Source organism: Hyposmocoma kahamanoa, unplaced genomic scaffold (assembly GCF_003589595.1).
Source record: "Hyposmocoma kahamanoa isolate Upper Pololo Valley unplaced genomic scaffold, ASM358959v1 63, whole genome shotgun sequence".
NCBI classification, from domain to species: domain Eukaryota; kingdom Metazoa; phylum Arthropoda; class Insecta; order Lepidoptera; family Cosmopterigidae; genus Hyposmocoma; species Hyposmocoma kahamanoa.
Genome location: NW_020653851.1, coordinates 7,273,135 through 7,297,215, shown reverse-complemented (window position 1 = coordinate 7,297,215; position 24,081 = coordinate 7,273,135). Strand labels below are relative to the sequence as shown.

The following is a 24,081-nucleotide window of genomic DNA, read 5'->3' as shown; positions in this document are numbered from 1 at the left end:
CAGTGCATGAAATCATACTCAAGTCTGCTCAAGTCCTGACTTGAGCATTGAGTAGAGTTCTGGAATACGACCCTAAGAGTCGTATTCTAGACCATAGGGTCGTATTCTAGAACTCTACTCAATGCTCAAGCAAGTCAGGATTGCAATTGAAACACAAACACTGGAAATACGACCCTAATGGCAGGGATTTGAGTATGATTTCGAGTGCTTTAAACCATACTCAAATCCTGACTTGAGCATTGAATAGAGTTCTAGAATACGAACCTTAGATTTTTATGAACCACTTAGGGTCGTATTCCAGAAGTCTACTCAATGCTCAAGTCAGGATTGCACTGGAAACATAAGCACTGGAAATACGACCCTAATGGCAGGGACTTGAGTATGATTTCGAGTGCTTTAAACCATACTTAAATCCTGACTTGAGCATTGAGTAGAGTTCTAGAATACGACCCTAAGATAATAGATAAAAATAAAATAAAAAATGAGAAAGAGAACTCTATTTGTCCACTGAAAGATATTTATTAATCGTAAAATTTGCAAATCATGGCATCGTCTAATCATTTGATTAGCGCAATTTCTCTTTCATTACCTATTGTAATAGCCAATATATGTACTAAATCTTTGACTATTACATACTTGCTTGTTCGCGCACCGTAATCGTAACGTAGTTCACTTAAGTAGTCTGTGGTAATCGCATCGCAACGCAATAGCAAAATAGCAGATAACAACAGCAGTTTCGACAGTTGTTCGAAAATGAGTTATACATTGCATAAAAATAATGCATTACGTAATCTGCTGTTGTATTAATGACCATCTCTAGTCATTGTCAAATAAATATTTCATTTATCAGTGGTAGTGTTGGTTGTTTCGGATGATTTTTGCAAATGTGATTGTTTAAATCATGAATTTAGTGCAAATAATTTAACTTTTTCTATTTATGAAATAAATTGAACAGTGTCGTTTTTCAGGGATAATTAAATTTGAATTTTGTGAGTTCTCAATAAATACAACTAGAGGCAAAAGCATTTTGGTGAGGTTATTTGTTGTTCTTGTTGCAGTTTTACTAGTTTCTATGACGCTTAGAATGACGACTTCCTGCTCTGGAATTCTGGGTGTTTTGTAGAAATGAGGACTATGTTTGTTTCACAACAACATGGTGGTAATGGTAGGAGGAAATTTCAGAAGCCTAATATACTTAGAAGGCGGTCCAAACCTCCGACAAAACAAAATATTTCAGTATCTAGCGAATCTCCCGGTGAACAACCTCTAGTCACTTCTACAATTGAACAGGAACCAAAGTTGCAGCTAAATGTATTAAGAGAAGAACCTTTAGGAACTGTGGTGAGTAGTTACTTATGTCTGTATTGTAAAAGAGGAAATTTCTTGTGATGTAATTTTTAGCAATTTCTAAAATGTGTGAAATATAGTGTTCAATGTAATTGTTTAAAAATTGTTATTAAATTGTCAACAAAATTTTGTTTCACTTCTGTAGAGTTAAAATTTAATTAAAAATGGTTTTGTTCTAGTCATTCTTATATGTACTTCATCTGTTAAGTCTAGTATTTAAGTTGTTAACACTTCTTGTTCTTTGAGTTCTTTACGCAAATACTATAGAAATACAAATATAATTAATTGTAAAGTTAGAAGAAAAAAATACAATTTCTGTACATTCCAGTATCACTGAGACATAACATCTATTGTTTTGTTTGGTTTTCTTTTTTCTACTCATTGTTGTGCGTTTATATTTTGTTTTAAAAGTTAAAATCCATTAATTGTTTTGCAGGACTCTCAAATAAAAATTGACAATGAAGCCATTGACAGTCATAAATGGTGTCTTAATTTTGGGGATGAGGATCAGGAAATTGTGATTGAAGATTGTAAGGAATTACATTTTTGAGTACTGCATTGTCGGCCTATCTTTTTTTAACTCTATTTCTGAGATTTTTAAATAACAATGGCCACAGCTTTGTAGAAACTTCTCTACTTCTCGCTCTGGGCCTTAAGGTCTAACAGCTTACTCCTTGGCTGATTTATAAATTGATATTTAAATATTGATAGCTCTACTAATGGGTTGAATACATTGATAATTGTGTCAAATCTTAGTGTTGATTTCATGTCTTTCAATATATGGGGCTATATAATCTATTTCTAGTATTTAGATTGTTTGACTGAAATGAAAACTATAAAAGAGTAATTATTTTATATTTGATATTTCCTATTTTAGTTGATGGATCCCAACTAGGCAGCTTACGTATGGCACAAACTCCTTCATTGAACACTTCACTGCCATTAGCTGCCATATCAAGTGTGCAAGAAATGATTCCTGTACATGAGGCTAGTCACAGTGTGACACCTACACAGAATTTGTGTTTTGAATATTTCACTAGCACCATGAACTATAAGGTATATTGAATTTTCCATATCACATAATAATGAAACTATACGCTAATATAATAGCAGTAAAAACCTCTATCTATGAAAACTCCCAGAGTACACATATAACCTTTGTAGAGTATTTAACAATATTTGATGTGTACATTGATAATTGTATTTTTCCAGTGTACTGAACCTGGGTGTAGCAAACGTTTTAAAAGTGAACAAAAATTAAACAAGCATAAAGAGGCTCATAACCCTACCAGTGGTGCCAAACTGACCAGGCATTCATCAGTAGAATGCCCTGTGAAAAAGGAGGTGGATGGTGGCATAATGTCTTGTGGCAGGGTATTCATTACCAAGGATGCACTTCTGCATCATCTTGACAAAGACCACAACCCAGAGGATGCACAGTATATGTATGTAAGATGTAATAAAAATGAGTTATTTAGTACTGTTTAACTGCTATAAGCTCTGCCTTCCGATAGTCTGCCGGACGCCGGTCACGCACTGTGACCTCTTTCTCGGGGCGTTTCCTTGTTGGGCCTCTTAATTACTGGAAAGATTGTTTGATGGTATGCATGTATGAATGGATTTGTTTCGGTAACACCACATCTGCTTGCACGTTTTTTGCGTAGAAGTTTGAACCATATCCTGCTGTCCTGCAATCTTGGAGGACCAGACTTATAGCAAGCAAATTGTACAAAACTGAAATGAAAAATTACTGTATAGTTGCTCAGTGTGTTCACGGCGCTTCTTCTGGGCAATCGGTTTGCGCGCGCACTCGCGCACGCACTGCGGGCAACCTGCGCCGACGCTGGCCTGCGCGTGGCCGGGTTGCGACCGCGTCTTCCGGCAGCCCTGCCGATTACGGGAACATACTCGCGCACATACCGGCGACAAGCCTTATCCGTGTCGATACCCTGTGAGTTAATTGTATATTGGATATTTGATTTATGTATTCTCTAATGGGAAAATTTTGATTAGGTATGTTTATTTGGGTGTAATTGAAGTTGAAAACACGTGTAGTTTGTTAGTTATGGTATGGTATAACGTGCTGGTGTCTGCAACTCGACGTCCAGGCGCCTGTTTTGCGTGGTTTGCTGAAGACTCCGGGGAGCGATCTTGGTACCCCAAGGTACTTCGCCCTATAGTTGGCCACGCCGGAGCATTGCAGTAGGATGTGCGCGGCCGTTATCTCTCCCGTTCCGTGCACGCTTTGAATAGAGGTTGCATGGAGCTGTCCGTGATACCAGTTTCAAAAGGTGTTTATTATATGGACCATGACTTGTTAGAGCGGCAGGCGGTTTTCCTTTTGAGCTTAAGAAATTACGAGATAGACTGGCATTGAGCACGGGGATTGCTTCCCTAGCTTGTCTACAAACCATAAGGGTTGTCCATAATCAAAAATTTTTGTACCTTTGTGTATAGTTGCTCTTGACCATTGATAGGGAAGGGCTACTATGGGTTCTGGTCTTACAGCGTACATCTCAGACTTTTTCTGGCCAGTTTATCGGGTGCGTCATTGCCACGTCAGCCGCTGTGGCCTATGATCCACTGTACAGATACTTACGTGGTTGTGTATATCGAGAATGCTTTAGCGTTACGCAAATGCATGTTCTTAATATTAATTAAAATAATATCGTCATGGAAAGTGTTGCGATTGCAGAATTGCGGATGGTCGTTTCGCACCGCGTCGAAACTGCTGCGGCATGCGCGGCGGCATACGGGCGAGCGGCGGCACGCGTGCGGCGCTTGCGGCCGCGCCTTTCGCCGCCGCGAGCATCTACGTGACCATGCTGCTCGGCACCATCGCCTCAAGTGTATCTGTCCACACACGGGTACCCTCCCTCAGCTTTACCTTAAATCCTGCTTATCAATAATGCTTTATTATTTATTACGCACCGACAGTTCACACTGCGACCAGAGACGTACCAATTCCAGTGGTACTCTACTAGGTGCTACCCCGGTAGGGCTTACCCGAATAGGGTAAATACGTTAGAATTTTTTTCATTAGTCAAAAATCCTGGTTTACTATATGTTAATATGGCCAGGTTGTTCGCGTACTTTCATGAGTGCTGAGGCGATGTCGACGCACTTGCAAAAAGTGCACGGGGATGCTACCGTGTTCACAGAAGCCTCCTTTGAAGGATCACTTGGTTCTGATGGTGAAGGGAAAGATTCTCTTCCGGTGAGTCATCGTCGTATATAACATTTAACCTTTTAATTTCGCTTAAATACGCATTGACTTTAAACAACATCACAATTATTATTCATACAAAGACTGAACAAACACAAAGAAATTCCATCGGTCTGACTGGACTTGAACCAGCATCTGTTGCCTGTGTTTGTAACCACGAGTTGCATATTCGCGGCTACAGACACGCTGGTTCGAGTCCAGTTGGATTGAAAAGTTTTTTTTCTGTTTGTTCGATTTTTGTATCAGTAATAATAACAAACTAGTGGAATATTTTTACAAAAACAATATATGAATGTCATTGTAGCAAAAAACATCGTGATTTTCAATCAAATAAAAATCGTCACAAACATGCAAAATATATGTAAATTTACTATTTCCGTTTAATATCCCGTTAAATATCTCTTTTTCGTGTATCAATTTATTTATTTATTGATTTTGAAGAAAATTCAAATTGCATTGCCTCCTAAAGAAACTGTTTGTATAAAAAATACAATAAATATGTATTCCTTTTATACCTAGATGAGTTTAAGTTCGGATTGTTTGGAGAGTGAAACTCGTATATCACTCGAAGCTATGGCGAGTGAGGATCGCGCGGCGCGGACGCATTGCACGTGGCCGTTGACGCGCGACGCTATGCCGATCGAAGCGGTGAGACCGGCCCTCGTTGAAGATCCAGAGTTTGTTCTAGAAGAAGACGTCCAGGTGAACGATCACACGATAAAATTTATCTCCTAGCAAGCTATCCTTACCGTGCCAGAAATTCATATAAGAATTATGTCACTTTTAATTAGCTGCTAACAAAATACACTATTTTAAAGGAACACCCATTAGCCATAAATTACCTCTAAGCATCCAACTTATAGTTTTCTTATCAATCCATATGTTAATTAGAAAGTTTTGATGAGTAAAGCTGCTGGTGAAGTTACAGGCACATGAAACTTGTCAACTTATGTCTCAGAGTGACAGGCGTAGTGGCGGTGCCCCTTTTAAAATTTTAAATCTAATTTAGTTATTTTGCTTAATTTTAATAGGTGGAGATGTCGGAAGGTTCCGAGAGCAATATCTACACGATACGAAGTGATCTATTCCTCCATGGCAACGTATTGAATAACGAGGATAGCGAGTAAGTTCTTACCTTATTTATCATTTTAGCATAGCAAGAAGCAACGATTAGTCAAAAAGTTTTCTATTTTTCAAGTAATAAACATTAACAAATAACGTGCAGTAGAGATTCTACGAAATATGTACATAAGGTCATTTCCTGACTTGTCGGTGTGGTAGCGGTACGGTATCGGCACGCTCGGTATACGTAGTACCGAAAGTTTACCGAGCGCTTACCGTACCGACAAATGAGGAAACGGCCGAAGTGCCACAGGGCTCTGTACATGAGCCGATTTTGTATACTTTTATCCATAACAGAAATCTGTTGAGGTCCATTGGGAGGGTAAGGTTCGTAACTAAAATGAAAACTCTCTATCCTGAGGATACCAGTCGGTCATTTAGACATGGTAACAACATGGACGTTTGAGAATGGAGGACTTCAAGTTACGCATGTTCCATCCTTACCACCTATAAAAAAATGGTTTACAGGCACATGGGTGGCGCTGGACCGTTACTAGTTGTGCCGCAGACTGATACAGACCTCGGTCTGCTCGACACACACCCTACCATTGATCTCATGCAGGTAAGTCTCTTTTGTACCGAAATCATAACAAAAGTAGTTTATAGTAACTAATATGTCATTGAGTCAAAAAGTATTGAAGCATATATCGAGCTCTTAGTGCAACTATTTTTTTGGATCTAAATGGTGTGTGTTTGTTTTTTAAACAAACCAACGTTTCGGGCCATTTCGATACCTTCGATGAACACTAAGCCAACTTAATTTTTGGACCTGCTCTGTTTTTATTTTGTTTTTTGTTTCTTTTTTTTTTACAACATTCGTTTTTTTTTGTTCTTGTTCCTTTTTTTTCACAAAATTCGGGGAGCACGATTAAGATTATATTTATATTAAGCAGCCATACTTACTAAGGCAAATAAATATGGCTGTTTACAAAAATAACAGAAGATGACCAAAAAATAAAGATGGCATAGTGTTCATTGGAGGTATCGATTTACAGGTCCCGTGGTCACGTTTGACTGAGATGGTAAAGTCATCAAACAGTTACGTCTAATATTATTATAGAAGCAGTAGAGCTCCTTGTGTAAGAGGCCGTCCAGGGAAGTACTGCCACCTTACCTATTTCTGCCGCGGTAATGTTAGTGTATTTCGGTTTTAAAGGGTAAGGGTGCTGGTGAAATTACAGGCACATGGGACTTGTGAACTTATGTCTCAGGGTGTTGGACGCTGTGGCAGTGCTCTTCAGATATTTGGGATTTAAAGCTCAGTGTGGCACTGCAACTATCATGGACAGGCGTGTAGCTTAACAATCAGCCGCACGACTTGTTCGCTCTCATTAATTTGATATTATACAAAAAATACAATAATGCAAACCAAGCAGATATAGTAAGACTAATTAATATGTTTTATTTATTCTAATTATTATTAATAATTAATTACCAAATTGAATTTAATAAAAAAATTATATTGTAAAAATAAAATAATTTGTAATATGTAACGTAAATTGAAATATTTCTTTGGGAAATTAAAAAATAAGGTGTTTAATTGATTATTTAATTGTAACAATAGTAAAAAATAGGGTGGTTTACATTAATATTAGATGTAACTGGTTGATGACTTTACCATTTCAGTTAGCCATGACCTGTAAAGTACCCGATACGTTGGTTTGTTTGAAAAAACAAATATACGCGATTTAGATTCGAAAAAAAAATTCATTTCCTATTCAATAATTTGTCATCACAATAGCATTAACTATAAGCCGTGTGCGTTTCAAGTCTTCGTATACGACCATGGGTGTAGTAAACAACGTATGAGAGACAAATCCAGGACAGCATAGTCCTTCTGACTTCTTGTGCATCTTATTAGCAGTCATCAACTCGCCTTATAATTGTGGGTCTTTAGAGAAGCTTATGTGCAAAAGTTGAATATATGATACTTATTTATTTTATTGAATATCACGGTGTATTTACTATCGTGAAATCAAATATTTTTTGTTGAAAATACTCCACTAGTTTGTTATTATTATTGATGTTAAGATCGGACAACTGCAATGAAAAATTCCTTCTGTTTGACTCGACTCGAACCAGTTGCTGTTGCCTCACCTTGCAAATTTCATTATGTGTTTGTAACAGATCTTTGTGTTGGATTTAAACGCCAGATCTGTAACACAGTTCAAGAGCGGTAGCCACGTTGAAGCAACAGACACTGGTTCGAATCCAGTCGGATAGAAGGAATTTTTCTTTGTGTTTATTAGATCTTTGTATGAATAACAAATAAGTGATTTGTGGTTTTTGGATAATTCATAGAGCAATGTTTTTATAGGAGGAGTTAATGTATACAGACTCAGCAGTAGACGAATCGTCGTTTCGCGTTTTCCTTTTGAGTGGCGAGGAGCTCGTCTAGATGGCTAGCTACCACACATCACATGTTTCCCATATACTTGTGTAGTCAACATTTAGAATTCAAAAAAGTAAGAGTCAACAAAGTCTAGGTGTCAATGATTAGATGCACAAACAAAAGCTAAGGATAGCAACTAGTGGGTGTTACTTCTATGTATAATGTACTTAAATACTGAAGTAAAGGAGTTATGTCGCTGTAAGTGATATTTGAACACGTGTGATCTATGACTGTATATTCAAATGAAATTTGGCAATACAATTAGCTAACTTACGGGTTTGGTATCTAACAGATTCAAACCTCTCGCATATCGTCGGTGTTTTGTAGAAAGGGCAAAAGCGCCATATCGAAAAATTTTTCAGGGGAACATGTTTCAGTTTTTCACGACAGATATTTACGTCCTGTTTTAAATTCAATTTTAAAACTTAAAGTTAATTAAAACCAAAATTGAATTTTAACAGGATGTAAATATTTTAAAACAGTTTTTGAAATGGCGTTTTCGCTCTTTGTACACCGACGGTATGACCTTTCATACCTGCTTTATTTGCTAAGTCTGATCATTTATTTTAGAGGTAAAAAAAGTGGTTAGACCATAGAAGACGACGAATTTTATGAAAGCATAAGAGCATAGTATAAATAAGACAAGTATGGTAACTCTATACAAAAGTAACAGCACGGCTTGTATGTGTGCGCTCGCCGCGTACCGTATACGGACGCACGCATTCGCATAATCTCGCGGTGCACTCGCGTTGCATAGCGCGAGTCGTAATACGCGCCATTACTTATAAAGTAGAAACGGTTACTGGGTGTTTAAAAAATGACATCAAATAGTAAACGTGTTTATTGTTGTGTTTGTGATAGTTTGGATAAGAGTGCCACGAATTCAGAATTGTTCAACATTTCATTTTTATTTCATAATCATATTCCATGATCCAGGATATTAATCCGTGATGTTGGTAAACAAATATCAATACCTAAATATCTACTGCATTTAACAAAAGTTATTTCTGTATAGCACGAGAATACTGTGATGAACAACTTATTTTTTCAAATTACGTTTATAACTTGTAGGTACTGCTAAAATAATAATAATGTGACAACCCTACCTTTGGAGTGAAGTGTAGGCATTTAAGGCGCCGAATAGGCAGGAGTTGCAGTACTTGCTCTTATTATACTAGAATAAGAGGCACGGCTCTTTCTCTTTCGTATAATTTTATTCCTTGCTGTTTGCCACACAGGATGACTTAATGTAATGTCAAAGATTTAGATGCGTGATGATGAATAATAAGTCACAAGTAATAATAATAACAAGTAATAATAAGTAGTAACATTAATGATCAGTATATACAAAGATATTTTGAAAATGTTAAGAATTAAAACTGAGACTGTGAGATTGGTGGGATGTCTGTTATATTAAGCGGATGTGAGCTCTGAATATGCTAATGTTGTGTGTAACATTAAACAAAAAGTGAGTATATGCCACCGGAAGGGAGCAGTAGGGTATATATGGTAGTCCCTATGAAAACTTCAACCGGACATCCGGATGTGCGCCGTTTCATACAGTGGACACCCAAAGATATTTTTATTAAGGTACGATTAATCAAAGAGCACAATAAACGTGCCAAAGTAAATGAAATCTTATGACGAATGACTGAACGTAAAAACTTGAACTATGGTACAAAATATGTGCATATACGAGAGAGTGATTACGGTGCAATACTTTATACAAGTTGGTATGAATTTAGCAGTCAATTGTGAGTAGAAATGAATTACGTGAACTTCATTAATTTATAAACATAGTATAATAAGACAGGTATGGTAACTCTACAGAAAGTAGCAGCGCGTTTTGTATGTGTACACTTCCGTCACGCGCCTTGTACGGACACACACATTCGCATAATAATGAAAGGCTCGCAAGACAATTTGCGCTATGCAACGCGAATGCATTGCGAGATTATTCAAATGTGTTAATCAGTACACCCAAACAAGTCACGCTGCTACGTTTGAACGGAGTTACCATGCTTGTCTTATTATACTAAGTTGTAAATCTAGAATTTTAAATAGGCTAAAGTTTGTTTTATGTATCCATCTATGTGTTGAATAATTCAACAATTTGAATAGTAAATTATTTAGATTTATAAAATAATTGAAAATTAGCAATGTTTATAAAGCAATATTATTAGAGTTAAAAAAAAATCGGCAGTGTTCACCTTTACTAAATTTAGACTTTAATATAGTAGTTTCATGAGTTTATATTCTATAATATTATATGTGTAAAGTGTTACAAATATTTCAATATAAACTTGCCAATATCTAAACGAGGTATCGACATTTTGGCCAGCAATTTTCTATTCCCTGAACACGTATCTTCTTGTATTAAACTGAGTTTAAAATGCTAAAGGTTTCAGATTTTGGGTACTACGGCAGCTACAATAGACTTTTGATAGTTTGGTTGTGTAAAAGTCAATTTAAATTTACTCTACACCTTGTCTCGATGTAAAAGTTCAACACAATAATAATTGGTAACTTATTAGTTATTTAACCTAATTTCAATAAATTTTGCAAGACTTGTAAAATTTCCGTCTTGAATTGGATAGCCTTAGACAGCTCTTTTTAGCGAAGAAGCTAGCTCCGTTTCATGTGTTGAGTGTCATTCAACAGGATTATTCTAGACATTGAATCTTACTGCTTTTATTCTATAGTTGTCACCTTTTCATGCATTTGCATTCACAAAGAAAATAAGAACGTCCTTTAGTATGTATGGGTGAAAATCTTATTCTCGAAATTTCGACAGTTGGTGGTTTTGAAGCACAGAGTGATCTTTTCGAGCTTTTTCTTAACTTAATTTGACAGATAATTAAAAGTATTTTGGTCCGTTTTGTACTAATATAAAGTCATTAAAATATTTTTCGAACTTTCAAATCGGGTTAAGAATTGGGAATCACAAAATCGATACCATTGCGTTATAGCTAAATGTGTTATGTATTTTGTACCTTAATCTTGTACCTACAGTCGATGCCCTAATATAACTGACCTCCTAGCCGAAATATTGGATCTGAGACGCATCCAACAGAAAAGTGTAAAGGAATTCCATCTTTTTGGTAGAAATTTGTATTTATTTGTAATGTAGGTAAAAATCAGTTTGGCTTAAAAAGTGTCTTAAAACGTCATTCACTAATGATGCAATAAGAAAGTTATACGAAAATGAATTTTACGTCTTACAGGTTAAAGGTTAAGTTTCTAACACCTTTCTTCACGCTGATCTACTCAGAACCAAATGGTCGGTTAGGGGTCAGGAATTTTAGGGCATTGACTGTACATAATGTTATTGTAAAGTAGCCCTTAATTATTTGTAACACTTTTTGCAATAGACTTGGTCGAAGTCACACCGTAAACAGTGGTGTATATTATGATCTCTACAAATGCCTTTTAATGTTAAGATTAATATAATAAGATCGCGTAGTTACGTTCAACGCTTGTAAATCTTGTGATATTGAGTGTTATTATTTGTTAAGTAGTTGTACGCAAATTCCTTGTTGCATGCAAGTTGTATGTACACGTAGTGAAAGTGAGAAGAATATTTGCGATTGATTAGTGATTACGCACGCAAAGTGTGAGTAACACGCGTGGACCAATGAAGTGTTGGTGATAATAAATTTGTTAACATGTCATGCTCAGGATCTTGGATGAGTTTGCATGATCAGTCCGCATATGCAAAATATATGCGGATACGACAATAAGAATAATGTGCAGCGTTTCACGTAATACATACACACTTATCAAACGCATAATCAATCGCATAAATACCACAGGCACAAATTGGGCCAGGGTAATGCATAATCAGTTCCAACACACGCAAATATTGTACTAGGAGTCTGGCTAATCAAACTGCAAATTAACGTGCTAGAAGTACAACATAATCAGTCAGGGATATACATGTCTCTTTTTAACGACTGTACCAATCCTTTCGAGTCTAATATTTTCTCATTGGAAATTATTTAGGGTTCGTTTCGACAACTGTAAGGTACGTTTAGGTCGTTCAGAAAGGATTCAATTTGCTAAAGTAAAAAAAAGAAAGCTTAGACTATTACTATTACTGCCGTCCGCTAACTAAAACGCGGCTAAGTGACAAAATATTTTTTTGAGATGTCGCCATAACCCGTTGTAGAAAATTGAAATTTTACGATGATATTTCAGCTATGCTAGGTTCCGATAAGTTGAACACGTTAATTAATTTTAACTGTTTTTAAAAGAGAATTGTGTGCTTTATTTTTTTTAATTAAAACGGATATTTGACCATTTGTCACTTAGCCACGTTTTCATTAGTGGACGGCAGTTTTGGACTCTGAAATTGTGGCGCTAGACCGTTGACATCGATATTAGCTGAAGTTGTTTCTATGAAATTCACCAATATAAGTTTCCAAAACAGACTAGTCAAGTAAGTTTTTTATGTAAAATTACACACAACGCGTGAAAATTACTCTCGAGACCAATTTTGTTTCCTGGAACATATGCGATTGCTTCAGGGGTCAAGATATTACGAAGTTTTAATTAACCTAAGAGAGAATAAAATGTATTTGGTATATAACTTTTTCTGGTCTTATTTTACCAATTTTATGTTTGCTGAACAACCTATAACGTATCGGTAGTTTTACTCATGAATAAGACTGAGATAGAAGAGTTATAGCATATTTTCAAGACAATGACCTCGTGAGCTAGGATAGTGACGTCATGGTGTGTACACCTATTGACGATAGTTTGTAATAGATAAGAGAAGTAACGCAATAGAAATTGCCACCGTACTTATTACTGCCGCCCAACACGTATGTGAGCATTACAGCGTTCCGGTTTTGTAGGGTAAAGGTGCTGGTGATATACAGGCACATGGGACTTGTCAACTTCATGTCGAAGGGCGGTTACATACGGCAACTTTTAGCAGCGCGTCTGCAGCGATTCAATCGCGATGCCGTCGGTAATCGTTTACCTGTACACACACGCGCGACTTAAGCAGCGATATAATGTGATGCAAACCAAACGCAATCGCGGCACAAATTTGATCCAAACGCGATGCACGTTTTTAATGATTCAACATACGCGACTGCAGTCGCGTGTTTGCGTTGATGCAATCGGGCGTTTGCATCGTTGCAACCTCCTATAAATCGCAAGTGCCGCGATGCAATCGCGTATTTCACAAACGCGGTTTTGTCGATACAAAGAGTATTGAGCTAATATAGTGATTTAGATCTTCATTCAATAGTGTCATATCTCAGAGACAGCATGTACCTTCGTAGATGAAATCTGCACGGGTTCATTTGATACCGTTATTTTTTGTCGTTTTTTTGAATATATAATACAGTCGGTTTCCGAATTATCTATAAAGGTTTTGTGATTGCGCTATTATGATGAATGTAGAATGTGCGGTCATTTAAATTACAATTTGGAAATTGTGTCTTTCAATAAGGCAATAAGTAAACAAGCAAGTTGCTTCCGTAATAATCTATAGGAGTAACTTATAAAACAGCTACAGGATACTCGTGAAGACTGCCTCAAGAATCCAAGATCTGGTAGTTACCATTTTGTTCCATAGAAGTGGCACGGCATAGAACAAAATGAAACTATTTATTCAGCTCGGTTACACAGATCAGATTTTTTCCCCTAAGTTGATTTTAATAGCAGGCATTGAAACTTTTGCGAAAGTATTTTGGGTAGATGTCCATGCTCCTATTTATAATAGTCTATTACATTTTGTTATGATTATTTATAAATAAATTATAATTTATTTGTATACCTATTCTAATAGAAAACAAGAAAATCACGTGGTGTGTGGTGGGTATTTTCAGGTTAGTTTTCTCTACATAATTTCAGTGGCAGTTTTATTATTTAAATTTTCTAGAATATTATCATAAAATATCCTGAAATATTATTTAATATTTCACGATAATATTCTCGAAAACTTAAATAATAAAAAATACCACTGAAATTAGGTAGACAAAACTAACCTGAAAACTACCCACACCATCCAGAACCACATCTGGATCACATTACTGCCCGGATCCAAGATTTCATCCGTACTGATCTAAATTTCATCTCATTATCACCGATAGAAATGTGACGTTTTGAACTACATTCGTGAAACGAAACGGTTCATGCGATCTTCTTTCTAATCGTATGTAGCTTTAATGTAGTACTATCCATCGAACTAAGCAAGCCATTATTCCTGTTAGCAGTGCATAAACTATTGAGGGCAAAGCGGAACTGCTCTGTAAATAAGACCTGTGAATAATAATGTAGTGTAATATCACAATCTATAAATACTGAGTAATTAATCAACAATAAAGCCGTATGCATGTCTGATCGTTACTAATAACTTTACGTCTTAGCAATTATTCTAGTTTATAAAGTATATTGTACATAAGAAAATTTATTTTTGGATATAAAAATATGGTAAATTGGCTTATTTTTTGAGACTGTTGTCCAAATTATAATCATGATATCATTTTGTTAAAATTATATGCCTATTATAATGTATTTCAAAATTGTTTTTATAAATATTTTTTTTATTTTGGTTGTTGCTATTAAGACGAATGTTTATGTAATACATCAGCACAGTACAGATACGCTAAGTCAAAGTTAATTTAATCACATATCATATTTAGTTTGTTATTTAATCATATTTTAATTGGTTGCTTTGTGTTATGTAGATTTTTCTAATGATAATAAATGTTTAGATAATTGCACAAACCGAGTTTATTTTCAATATCACAGATTGATACGATTCATAAAAATTTATTTAAATGTTGATCTTTTATTTTCCATACAATATTATACACACAAACACACGTTTGTCATAAATACTATAAATATAAATATAATATAAATCATTATAAAATAAGCTAGATGTTAAAAAAATATACAAACCTCCTTTCGAACAGCTTTATAATGTAGTTTGTATCTGATCGAAAGAATGTGTTACTTTTGGTGTAAATCGCCATAAAAAACAGTAGTTTTCACTGATATACATATATGTGTAATATATCAAACTCTAAAGATCCTTGTAGTACAGTCAAGAGCACGGCAAGCTTGACTCTTTTTACTTTGGACCGTTCTTATTGAAAGCGGCATAGAGTTGGATTTAAATCTTAAGTGTCAAGCTTGACGTGGTCTTGACCCTGTACCATTACAAAAAATTCAGTCTCAAGTTTGCACCTAAAGTTACGTCTAATTTAACACTGCTTACACATCCTCATCTGATTACACCTTGCTAGCGCGTTTACAAATGAACAGCAGCTACAACGTAAGAACTTCGGCAGCGAGAAATGCAGTTGAAGTAACCATAAAGATATGAAAAAGGCAAGTTTATACTTATTAACCTCCTAAGACCCCTTGTACAGAATTTTGTACATAACAAAGTCAACTCGTCAGTCCCAGCGTAAAAAAAAATCCGTAGTAGTAAATGCCCACGGTACAATTTTTTGTACAAATTATTTAAATGTCTCACGTTTCTTTTTAAACCTTCGCGGACTTTTTTTTGACAGACCATAGTGTTCATTTAGATATATTTTAATTATTTAAGCGCAGCAAATAAAAAAAAAGTTAGAACTGTCAAAATCATATGGTGAAAAAGTTCAAACATGGCACCTGCGCGAGGGAAAGGTAAGTTAAATCTTGATAAATCTAATGAATCTTTATTGTTGTCATGTCAGATTTTTGGGCAGTGTGTAAACAAAAGATGGCAAACTATTTGCAAATAATAATTTCAATGATCAGTTCATAATCAGGAGATTTGCATAACGATCTTTTTATTTGTTCATTATTTTGCACATCGGGTCTCACTTTCATATCCTAATGATTTTTATTTGTTCATTTTATTGCACAACAGGTCTCACTTTCCAACGAGGTAGACCAGCGGTAGTCCCTCTTCCTTCCAAGATGCGGAGATTAAATGGGCCACACCTGCCTATCTTTGTGGGAGTACCAAATAGGTGCCGTCAACCAGGCTGCAATAAGAGAACTACAGCGAAATGTAGTACCTGCGATGTAGCTCTTTGTTTAACTTCCAATCGAAATTGTTACAAGCAATTTCATGAGCTAGTCCAGTAGAGTTATATATGGCAAATTCTTATTTGATTTCGCAAAATAGCGTTACTAATGTCTGCCAAAGAATTAAGATTTCAATTTAGTTTTTAATTTGAGGAATACAAGTTTATTTTGTTAATTTTGCCAAAGAGCAGAGTAATTGATCTGTTTTTTTTAAATATTTTATAATCTTTGATACAGTTCCTATGAAAAATTAATAATACTAATTATTTAAGATAAAACTCATAATGTTTGCTATAATTATACAACATTCTGAAAAGTTCTGTCTTTTATTTTATGTTAAGTTTTAGTTCGAACTTTTGTGTTGGAACAGTGGATTCAGACCCAATGTACAATTCTTTGAACAAATGATAAGTGAATTTAATATAAGTCATTATAACCTTTGTGTATAGTATACATATGCAAAAATAGTATCACACATAAAGCTCTTCGAATTTCAAAGTTACAAAGTAAAGTAGATCTGGGACTGACAACAAATATTTATTATGTACGAAAAATTGTACAGTGGGTCTGTAGCCCTACAAAGTTTTTAAAACGCTGGGTCTTAGGAGGTTAAGCTATAATATAGTCATTAGATTGCGAGGTCTTGACAGTAGTGGCGTGGAATATTGCTTCGGTGATCTTGTTCCGGATGAAAGCTATTCCCGCGAGCACCAGGTAAATGGCCATCATTACAATGACAGCAAGTACCACCACTATGGACGATCGTTTCGGATGCTGCCAGTCCAAAATGGGATAGATGAAGGGGAAACCATTTCTGAAAGTATGTACATCTTTTTTAGCACAGGGCTGCCAATTACGCCTTCAAAATATTGTGTATAAGTACATAAGTGAGGGGATTTTATGTGGCGTTACTTTCATATGAAATTCTTCTTTTAAGCATTCCTATAAATGCAATGCGTGTGGGGGAAACATAAAAGGGATGTCGGATTTCTTGACTTCCCCTCTGACTGCCCCTTTAAAAGATAGACCTCGGTACATTGCTTTTCAATTAATTTGGGCAATTATTATTACTGTGTTTTAATCAGTCGTCTTACATGTCTGTACCCCCGGCACAGTAGTAGATGATGCTGAAGATAGGGTACCAGAGACCCACGCCAAGCGGCTGGTACATATGCAGTAAACGCACCGGCATCCGCGTTGCAAGTACTTCCACCAAGACTAGACACGAATTCACGCCATGTGTTGCTACTTCCAGTAGAAAAAACCTCGTACTCACCTCTTTCTTCATACCTGTAAATATAATCCAAGATCTTCAAAAGGCGCGGAATTCACGAATATTACACCACGAAAGCCATGGGTTTCGGTGCGTGAAGGGAATACTAATTATCGTAACCGAATGCGCTCGTCTTTCGCTTCGCAGGCCATGTGAAGGTTACATTTATTATGTAAGGTTATTAGTCGAACGCGTTTTCCTTTTAGAATGTATAGACTACGGGATATCAATTAGCATAATCATGTCAGTGAGGCTATATTAAAAGTTCAGTCGCCTCTCTAATCTCCTTCCGTTGCGTTTGAGTAATGAAAGAGAGAATGGAGAGTTGACCGTATCGATTAATCGTTTAGACTCTAGTGAGCGTTCAGGTAGAAAACATTTTAATATTCTGAAAGTGCAGTTTGTATTGTAAATTGTTTAAAGCTGTGGTAGCCTAGATAATGGTTTGACCTACCGCCTCTCAAATACAGAGAGTGGCTTCGAATCCGGGCTCCTACCGCTGAGTTTCTTGGAATTTATGTGCGATATTTAATTTGAAATTTAACATAAGCTTTGCGGTGAAGGAAAACATCCTGATGAAACCTGTACGTCGAAGAAGGTTCACAACCCTCGGAAAAAGTTTGAAGTCCGCAACTCGCATTGAGTCGGCGTGGCGGTCTACGGTCTGAACCCTCGCCTGGAGGAGACCCGTGTCCAGCGGTGGGACGTATAAATGGGTTGATGATTATTTCTTTATTCTAATACGTTGACACTAATCGGCCATTCTCACATTCGGTGTTCGCAGACTAATTACTAACTTTGATTTTAATTTCGTTCACTTTTTGTAATTAACTACACCGATATAATTTTATTTTTAACTTTAAGCATTTTTATCGGTAGAAATAATTAAAATGCAAATTATTACACTGTTCTTGTAACAGCGGTGAATAATCATAAGAAAAAAATTGAGTAATTTTAAATCTTCACTAACCAAACCCTCTCCACTCACCACTAACCAAATATTAAGAAACCTACTTTAAATTTATTTCAAAAAAATCTTGGATGGCACTTGTATTAAACTAGACTAGAATAAAATTAGAAATAAACCAAATGTAGCAAAATATACAAATATTAATTCAGCTGTGTCAGAAATAGTCGGTTTTTATTAAAAATGTTTGAACTTTCTAATCACCGTATCCACGGCTACGGTAACTAGATCTAATTCTATAAAATATTCGTGTTTTAATAACTCGAAAACTACTTTGTCTATTCTAATGCCATTTAGACATATTGATAGTTAAGCTTAAAGTTAAGAGGAAAAAACAATGGCTACGGTAATTAGGCTGAGGACACCAAAATGGTTACGGTAATTAGCCTGAGAACACTGAATGTGGGAATGGCCGTAATATTATAATATTTCTCACAAAGAATTACGAGTAATTTCTATGGACGACGGTAATTATTTTGATGTCTTTATCTATCGTGTGTGAAATGGTGAAAAGTAAGGTAGTGTAACTAGACAATTTAGGCTATAACCAGGGTCAACTCACTAAAATCGAAGAGAAGGAGCCAGTAGAGTGCAGAAATCATAAGCGCCAAAGACATGCTTACGTTGAACAGGTACCAGTATAAACTCATGTACCATGGTATGGTGGCTTCATCTGAAAATAATAATATCCCATTGAGTTTTGGCTGTGAACTTATAGCAATCAAAATATTTAAAAAACAAAAAATGTGTTTTATTTATTTTATAGGGTGGCTCGTTAAGATCCGTCCGAAGGAAAATCTGGGCACCTCGTATAATTCAATATAGTAGTAATAATAATAATAATAATAATAACGCACACACTCAACATGGCCCCGCACTAGGGAAACCCTGTGTCGCGGGTGCCATGGACACACACACATAGACAACCACAAATTACACCCAAACTCCCGAGATAAATAAATGTAGGCCATACAAATATAGTTAAAGTTTTGGCAAACTCTTGAACGTAAATTTTATGCTTTAAACTTTAAATCTGAACTGCTATGTTAGTATTAGGGTTATCTTTTTGCATGAAAGTACACTTCATATACCTACATATAATTTTTAAAAAATCAAGAAAATAATAAAAATAAACTATAAAATGTAAGAATTCACGAAAAACATTTAAAATATAATTTTCCCGAAAACCTCATTAAATAGTGAAACATACAAAGGGACATTGTCTAGGTCTTCTAGAGTTTAGAGATTAGACTATATACCCTGGTTGTAATTGTTCGGCAATCGTGAACATCTATAACATTGTCAATTTCCTTGTTACTAAACACTACGTAAACGAAAAAAAATTTGGAAGCGGGAATTTTTACTTTAATAGGTAAGTAGGTACATCGGCGTGTAGTTAGGAATATAAAGATTCTTACTAATATTGAAAAATACCTGTGTCGGAAATTAGTTGTAGTAATATTTGCCAACTCTGATGATATTGGCAATTGAATTAAAAATTTAAGACGACTTGCTATTGTAACTTGAGTTTATGAGTGTCGTAATTCGTAAACAGTTGAAAGTTGGCGCACGTCTTGCATTATTGAAGTGCTCCTTCATACAGAATAAACTAAAATGCGAATAGATAACGGTGATAGCAACGAAAAAAAAATCAAACTACTTTTTTATTATCTCAGTCATTTCCATACTCTGCAATATTAGGAAACGTGTCCTATTGTAGTTTGAAGACAACGACTTCCGTAGTGATCGCTAGTATGGATTCCGAAGAGGGCGATCTACGGGGGATCTTCTTGTGTGTACCTCTCACATATCGAGCGAGATGAATAACGCGAAGCACTTGCAGAGTCTTTGGATATCTTTAAAGCGCCTGAAATGCTCTGGCAAGCCTTTTAAGCAAGCTTCCCTCTTAGGGGCTTTCGGATTTCGGATTTCTCGAGCGAGCATTCGATTCAAGTAGTCGTAGAAGCTACTATTCTGAACATCGGGCGATAGATGCATGGATTAAATAACAGGATTATGTAAGTTTATTTTGAAATGACGGTTTGTTCGCTGTTCCGTTTGAATTGTTTTGCAATTTGGTGAACTGCCGAAGTATGCAAATATTTATTATTTCTGAATAATTGTTTGGTAGAATAAGTAACTTAGTTTAGATACACGTTCTTTATGATTTGAATAGGTTGTTATACCTAGAGTTGCAACGATTATTCAGTTACTATTCGGGATTCGGCTTATTTTGCCTGTTTTTTTTTTATATTAAATTATTATGTAACTTTTATTAACGCTGAACATACGCTGTAAGTGCGCGGAAGCGCAAATGTTGTTTCTTTATCTAAAATATGAAAGAAAATGAAACATAATTACGTTATTTTTATAAAAGACTAAAAAAGTAACAAATCAAATGAAAATTGCCTATTTATTTTGGTTTACTCATTACTAAATAAACACTAACAAAATCAACCAAGTACCTATACTTATTGTTTGCATACCAAAATGAAATAAAATTTTTGAAAGTTAATCAAACTAAAATGAACAGTCATTCATTAAGTCAGAAATTTAAATTATAGACTTGAAAATTAAAATACCTTCTGTGGGATCAATTCACAAAATTATTTATGAAAATTGAAGTTAATGTGGTATTTTTCGTGGCAATTTTCGTACGTGCATGCCGAATAGCACAGAAGTAGTGGGAGAATAAATGTTCAGTAGTTCTGTGAAGAACAGTGTTTACTTATTTATATATTGGGAAAATAAAAAGAAATGTGGTAAAAAACCTGATACTAGTGATAATCATTTAGTGAATAACCACGAAAGTCTTAAAATCTATATACTTGTTTACAGATCAAATGGGAAGAAAAATACCAGTAATTCTGTCAATAAAACTGTATAACAGAACTAGTGGGAATAATCGAAATGGTTTTTTTATATATCTAACTACCATGTTTAAAAACATGATTAAGACTACTTTTTTACCCTAGAAACTAGAATATTTATAAAAAATAATTATTACCCTGTTTAGATTAGAAAAAACTTGTTAAGCGTAATGTGGAAATAATAAAAACGGCTTTGTCATAATTATTCAGCAATCATTATGTAAATGAACAATTATGTTGTGTGAAAGTAATTTTGCATGCTATAGCATCGTGTCGTTATATTTATAAGGTGTATAATATACAGCGCAACTCTATGTATTATTGAGTGTACAAAATAAACATAACATTTTAAAAGAAAAATTTTAATGAATAGCGATTTATGTTTAAAACAACAACGTTTAAAAACCACTGTTCATACACACATCAAAAAAAGTTTGCGATCACTTCGAAAAACTGAAATCTTTTTTGTTACTGTAGATTATATTATGATTTTTTCTTCTTTTTAGATTCTTTATTTAAAAATAAATTAGAACATAAAACAATGACCCCGTTCAATTGTTTTTTCATATAAAAAGGCTTTCAGTCCTAGCTTACGCTCATTCAGAAATCTGATTTAGTCAATTATAAGCGATTCAAGATATTTTTCGCGGAAAGTTGTGATTGAAAAAATGCCAAGAGGATTATCAGAGGTTTTACGAGCTAGAATAGTAACTTTGAGGGAAGAAGGATACACCACGAGAGTAATAGCACGCAGACTTGCTATATCCCAATCCTGTGTCGTGGCTGCGTTGCAGAGGTATCACGGAATGGGGAATTTAGCTGACCGACCCCGCAGCGGTCGCCCAACTGTTTTGACAGCTGCCCAAAAGCGCTATATTAGATTGCTGGCAGCCCGTGATCCAACAATCAACGCCACTAAAATAAAAGCAGAAGTCAGGGCCGCCTCTGGGCTTGAAGTTAGCACGCAGACTGTTCGCAATTGCTTGCACCAGGCTGGATTACGAGCACGGAGGTCTTGGCGAGCTCCGCTCAATTCCCGGCAACGTCAACAACGAAGATTGCAGTGGGCTAGACTTCGGCAAAATGAAGAAGGTGAGGACGAAAACATTTGGCAAAACTGTCTCTTCGTTGACGAATCCCGAATCAGCACTCATCCAGATAACCGACGTGTCCGTGTCTGGAGAAGACCAGGCGACCGTGAAAGACAAAGAACTGCCACTGGAACAGTTCAGCAAGGCGGAAAATCGGTGTCCTTTTGGGGTGGCATTATGATTGGAGCTAGAACGCCTTTGATCCCGTCTCGGGGCTTCATGACAGCAGACATGTACAAAGCAGTTCCTATTGATGATATCGTCAGACCATTCCGAGTAAACCATGGGCACCAATTTGTACTGGTCGATGATAATGCGCCCGCACATCGAGCTCAACGAGTCAATGCTGCTCTTCAAGAATACGATATCACACGATTAGACTGGCCTGCCGGCTCGCCCGACTTAAACCCAATAGAGCACGCGTGGGATGCTCTTAAACGAGTAGTATGGAACCGTGAGCCACGTCCCCAGACAGTTCCAGAGATCAGGGAAGCGCTATTGAAGAATGGGATAGGTTACCCCAGGAAATGCTGGATAACTTGATCCTCATCATGCCCAGGAGGATCTTCGCATGTATTCGAGCCAGGGGAGGAGTTATTTTATATTGAATTCACACCTTTTAATAATAAATAGTTGTTTAAGTTTAATTAAACAGTCTTTTTCTTTCTATGAAATTTCTATCACTATTACATTATGATTAATGGCTCAATTTTTTAAAATAAATAATAAAAAATAGTTTTATATTTTAATTTCAAACAGGGTATTCCTATTTAAAGAAAGCATACAACATAGATTTTTTCTTGATAAAGTTAAATTTAAAGAATTATAGGAGCTTATGCTATTGATCGCAAACTTTTTTTGATGTGTGTATCTATATTCATTGCAAAATACGAGGGCTCAAAATGTACAGGGTGCCCCAGTGCTATGCTACACGTAGAGATCATAATAGGGGTTAAAGTATGAAATTGCCGATTTGTACTGAAAATCTAAATTGTTTATTTTTTAAATTTTTACCAAATTTATTTAATCAAAATAGTTGCCATTATTATCTATACATTGCTGCCATCTAATGGGAAGGTTATTAATGCCTTTGCGATAGAACTCCGACGATCTAGACTGCACAAACTGTGTGAAAGCATTTTGTACTGCCTCCTGGGAAGAAAACTTCTTGTCACGTAGATAATTGTCCAAATCACGAAAAAAATGGTAGTCCGTTGGAGCAAGGTCTGGTGAATACGGAGGATGACGAATGGTTTCTAACTGCAGTTCCTGAAGGGTCAAAATGGTTTCTCGTGCTGTGTGAGGTCTCGCGTTGTCGTGGAGCAATAATGGTGAAGATCGATTCATGAGTCGGGGCTGTTTTACTGCTAGTTTTGTCAACATGGTTCGGAGTTCGGCACAATAGACATCTGCCGTTATTGCTTGACCAGATCGGAGAAAACTATAGTGAATAACACCATGCTGAGACCACCAAACAGTTACCATTACCTTTTTATTGGTAAGGTTTGCTTTAGGACACTGTTGTGGCATTTGACCTGGGGTCAGCCATTGCATTTTTCTTTTCCGGTTATCATAAAGAATCCACTTTTTATCACATGTTACAATTCGATCCAATATTCCTTCATTTCTGTACCGGTTCAACAAGGCAACACAAGTTTCAACACGCGTTTCTTTCTGCAGATCAGTCAAATCATGAGGCACCCATTTTTCGTATTTTTTTATTTTATTGATTTGACGCAAGTGAGTCAATATT

At 35.8% G+C, this 24,081-nt stretch overlaps 2 protein-coding genes across 2 annotated transcripts in view; one reads left to right on the top strand and one right to left on the bottom strand.

Moving 5' to 3' along the window:
• Positions 1 to 1,125: 1,125 nt before the first annotated feature.
• LOC113229937 (zinc finger protein 358-like) lies at positions 1,126 to 8,305 on the top strand. The gene is made up of 11 exons (XM_026463628.1): positions 1,126 to 1,341; positions 1,784 to 1,877; positions 2,225 to 2,403; positions 2,560 to 2,792; positions 3,106 to 3,298; positions 4,043 to 4,214; positions 4,428 to 4,564; positions 5,093 to 5,275; positions 5,605 to 5,696; positions 6,164 to 6,257; positions 8,013 to 8,305. The coding sequence occupies exons 1-11, from the start codon at positions 1,126 to 1,128 to the stop codon at positions 8,091 to 8,093; spliced, it is 1,674 nt and encodes a 557-aa protein (XP_026319413.1). The 3' UTR covers positions 8,094 to 8,305.
• A 6,677-nt stretch (positions 8,306 to 14,982) lies between these two features.
• Positions 14,983 to 24,081, bottom strand: part of LOC113230216 (protein rolling stone-like) — a 19,627-nt gene continuing 10,528 nt past the window's right edge. Inside the window, exons 3-6 of the mRNA XM_026464035.1 lie at positions 18,930 to 19,040; positions 17,222 to 17,417; positions 16,741 to 16,941; positions 14,983 to 15,456 (exon numbers count right to left, since the gene is read on the bottom strand). Of these exons, the coding sequence (XP_026319820.1) occupies positions 15,453 to 15,456; positions 16,741 to 16,941; positions 17,222 to 17,417; positions 18,930 to 19,040 (512 nt within the window). The 3' untranslated portion in view covers positions 14,983 to 15,452. The remainder of the gene's footprint in view (positions 15,457 to 16,740; positions 16,942 to 17,221; positions 17,418 to 18,929; positions 19,041 to 24,081) is intronic.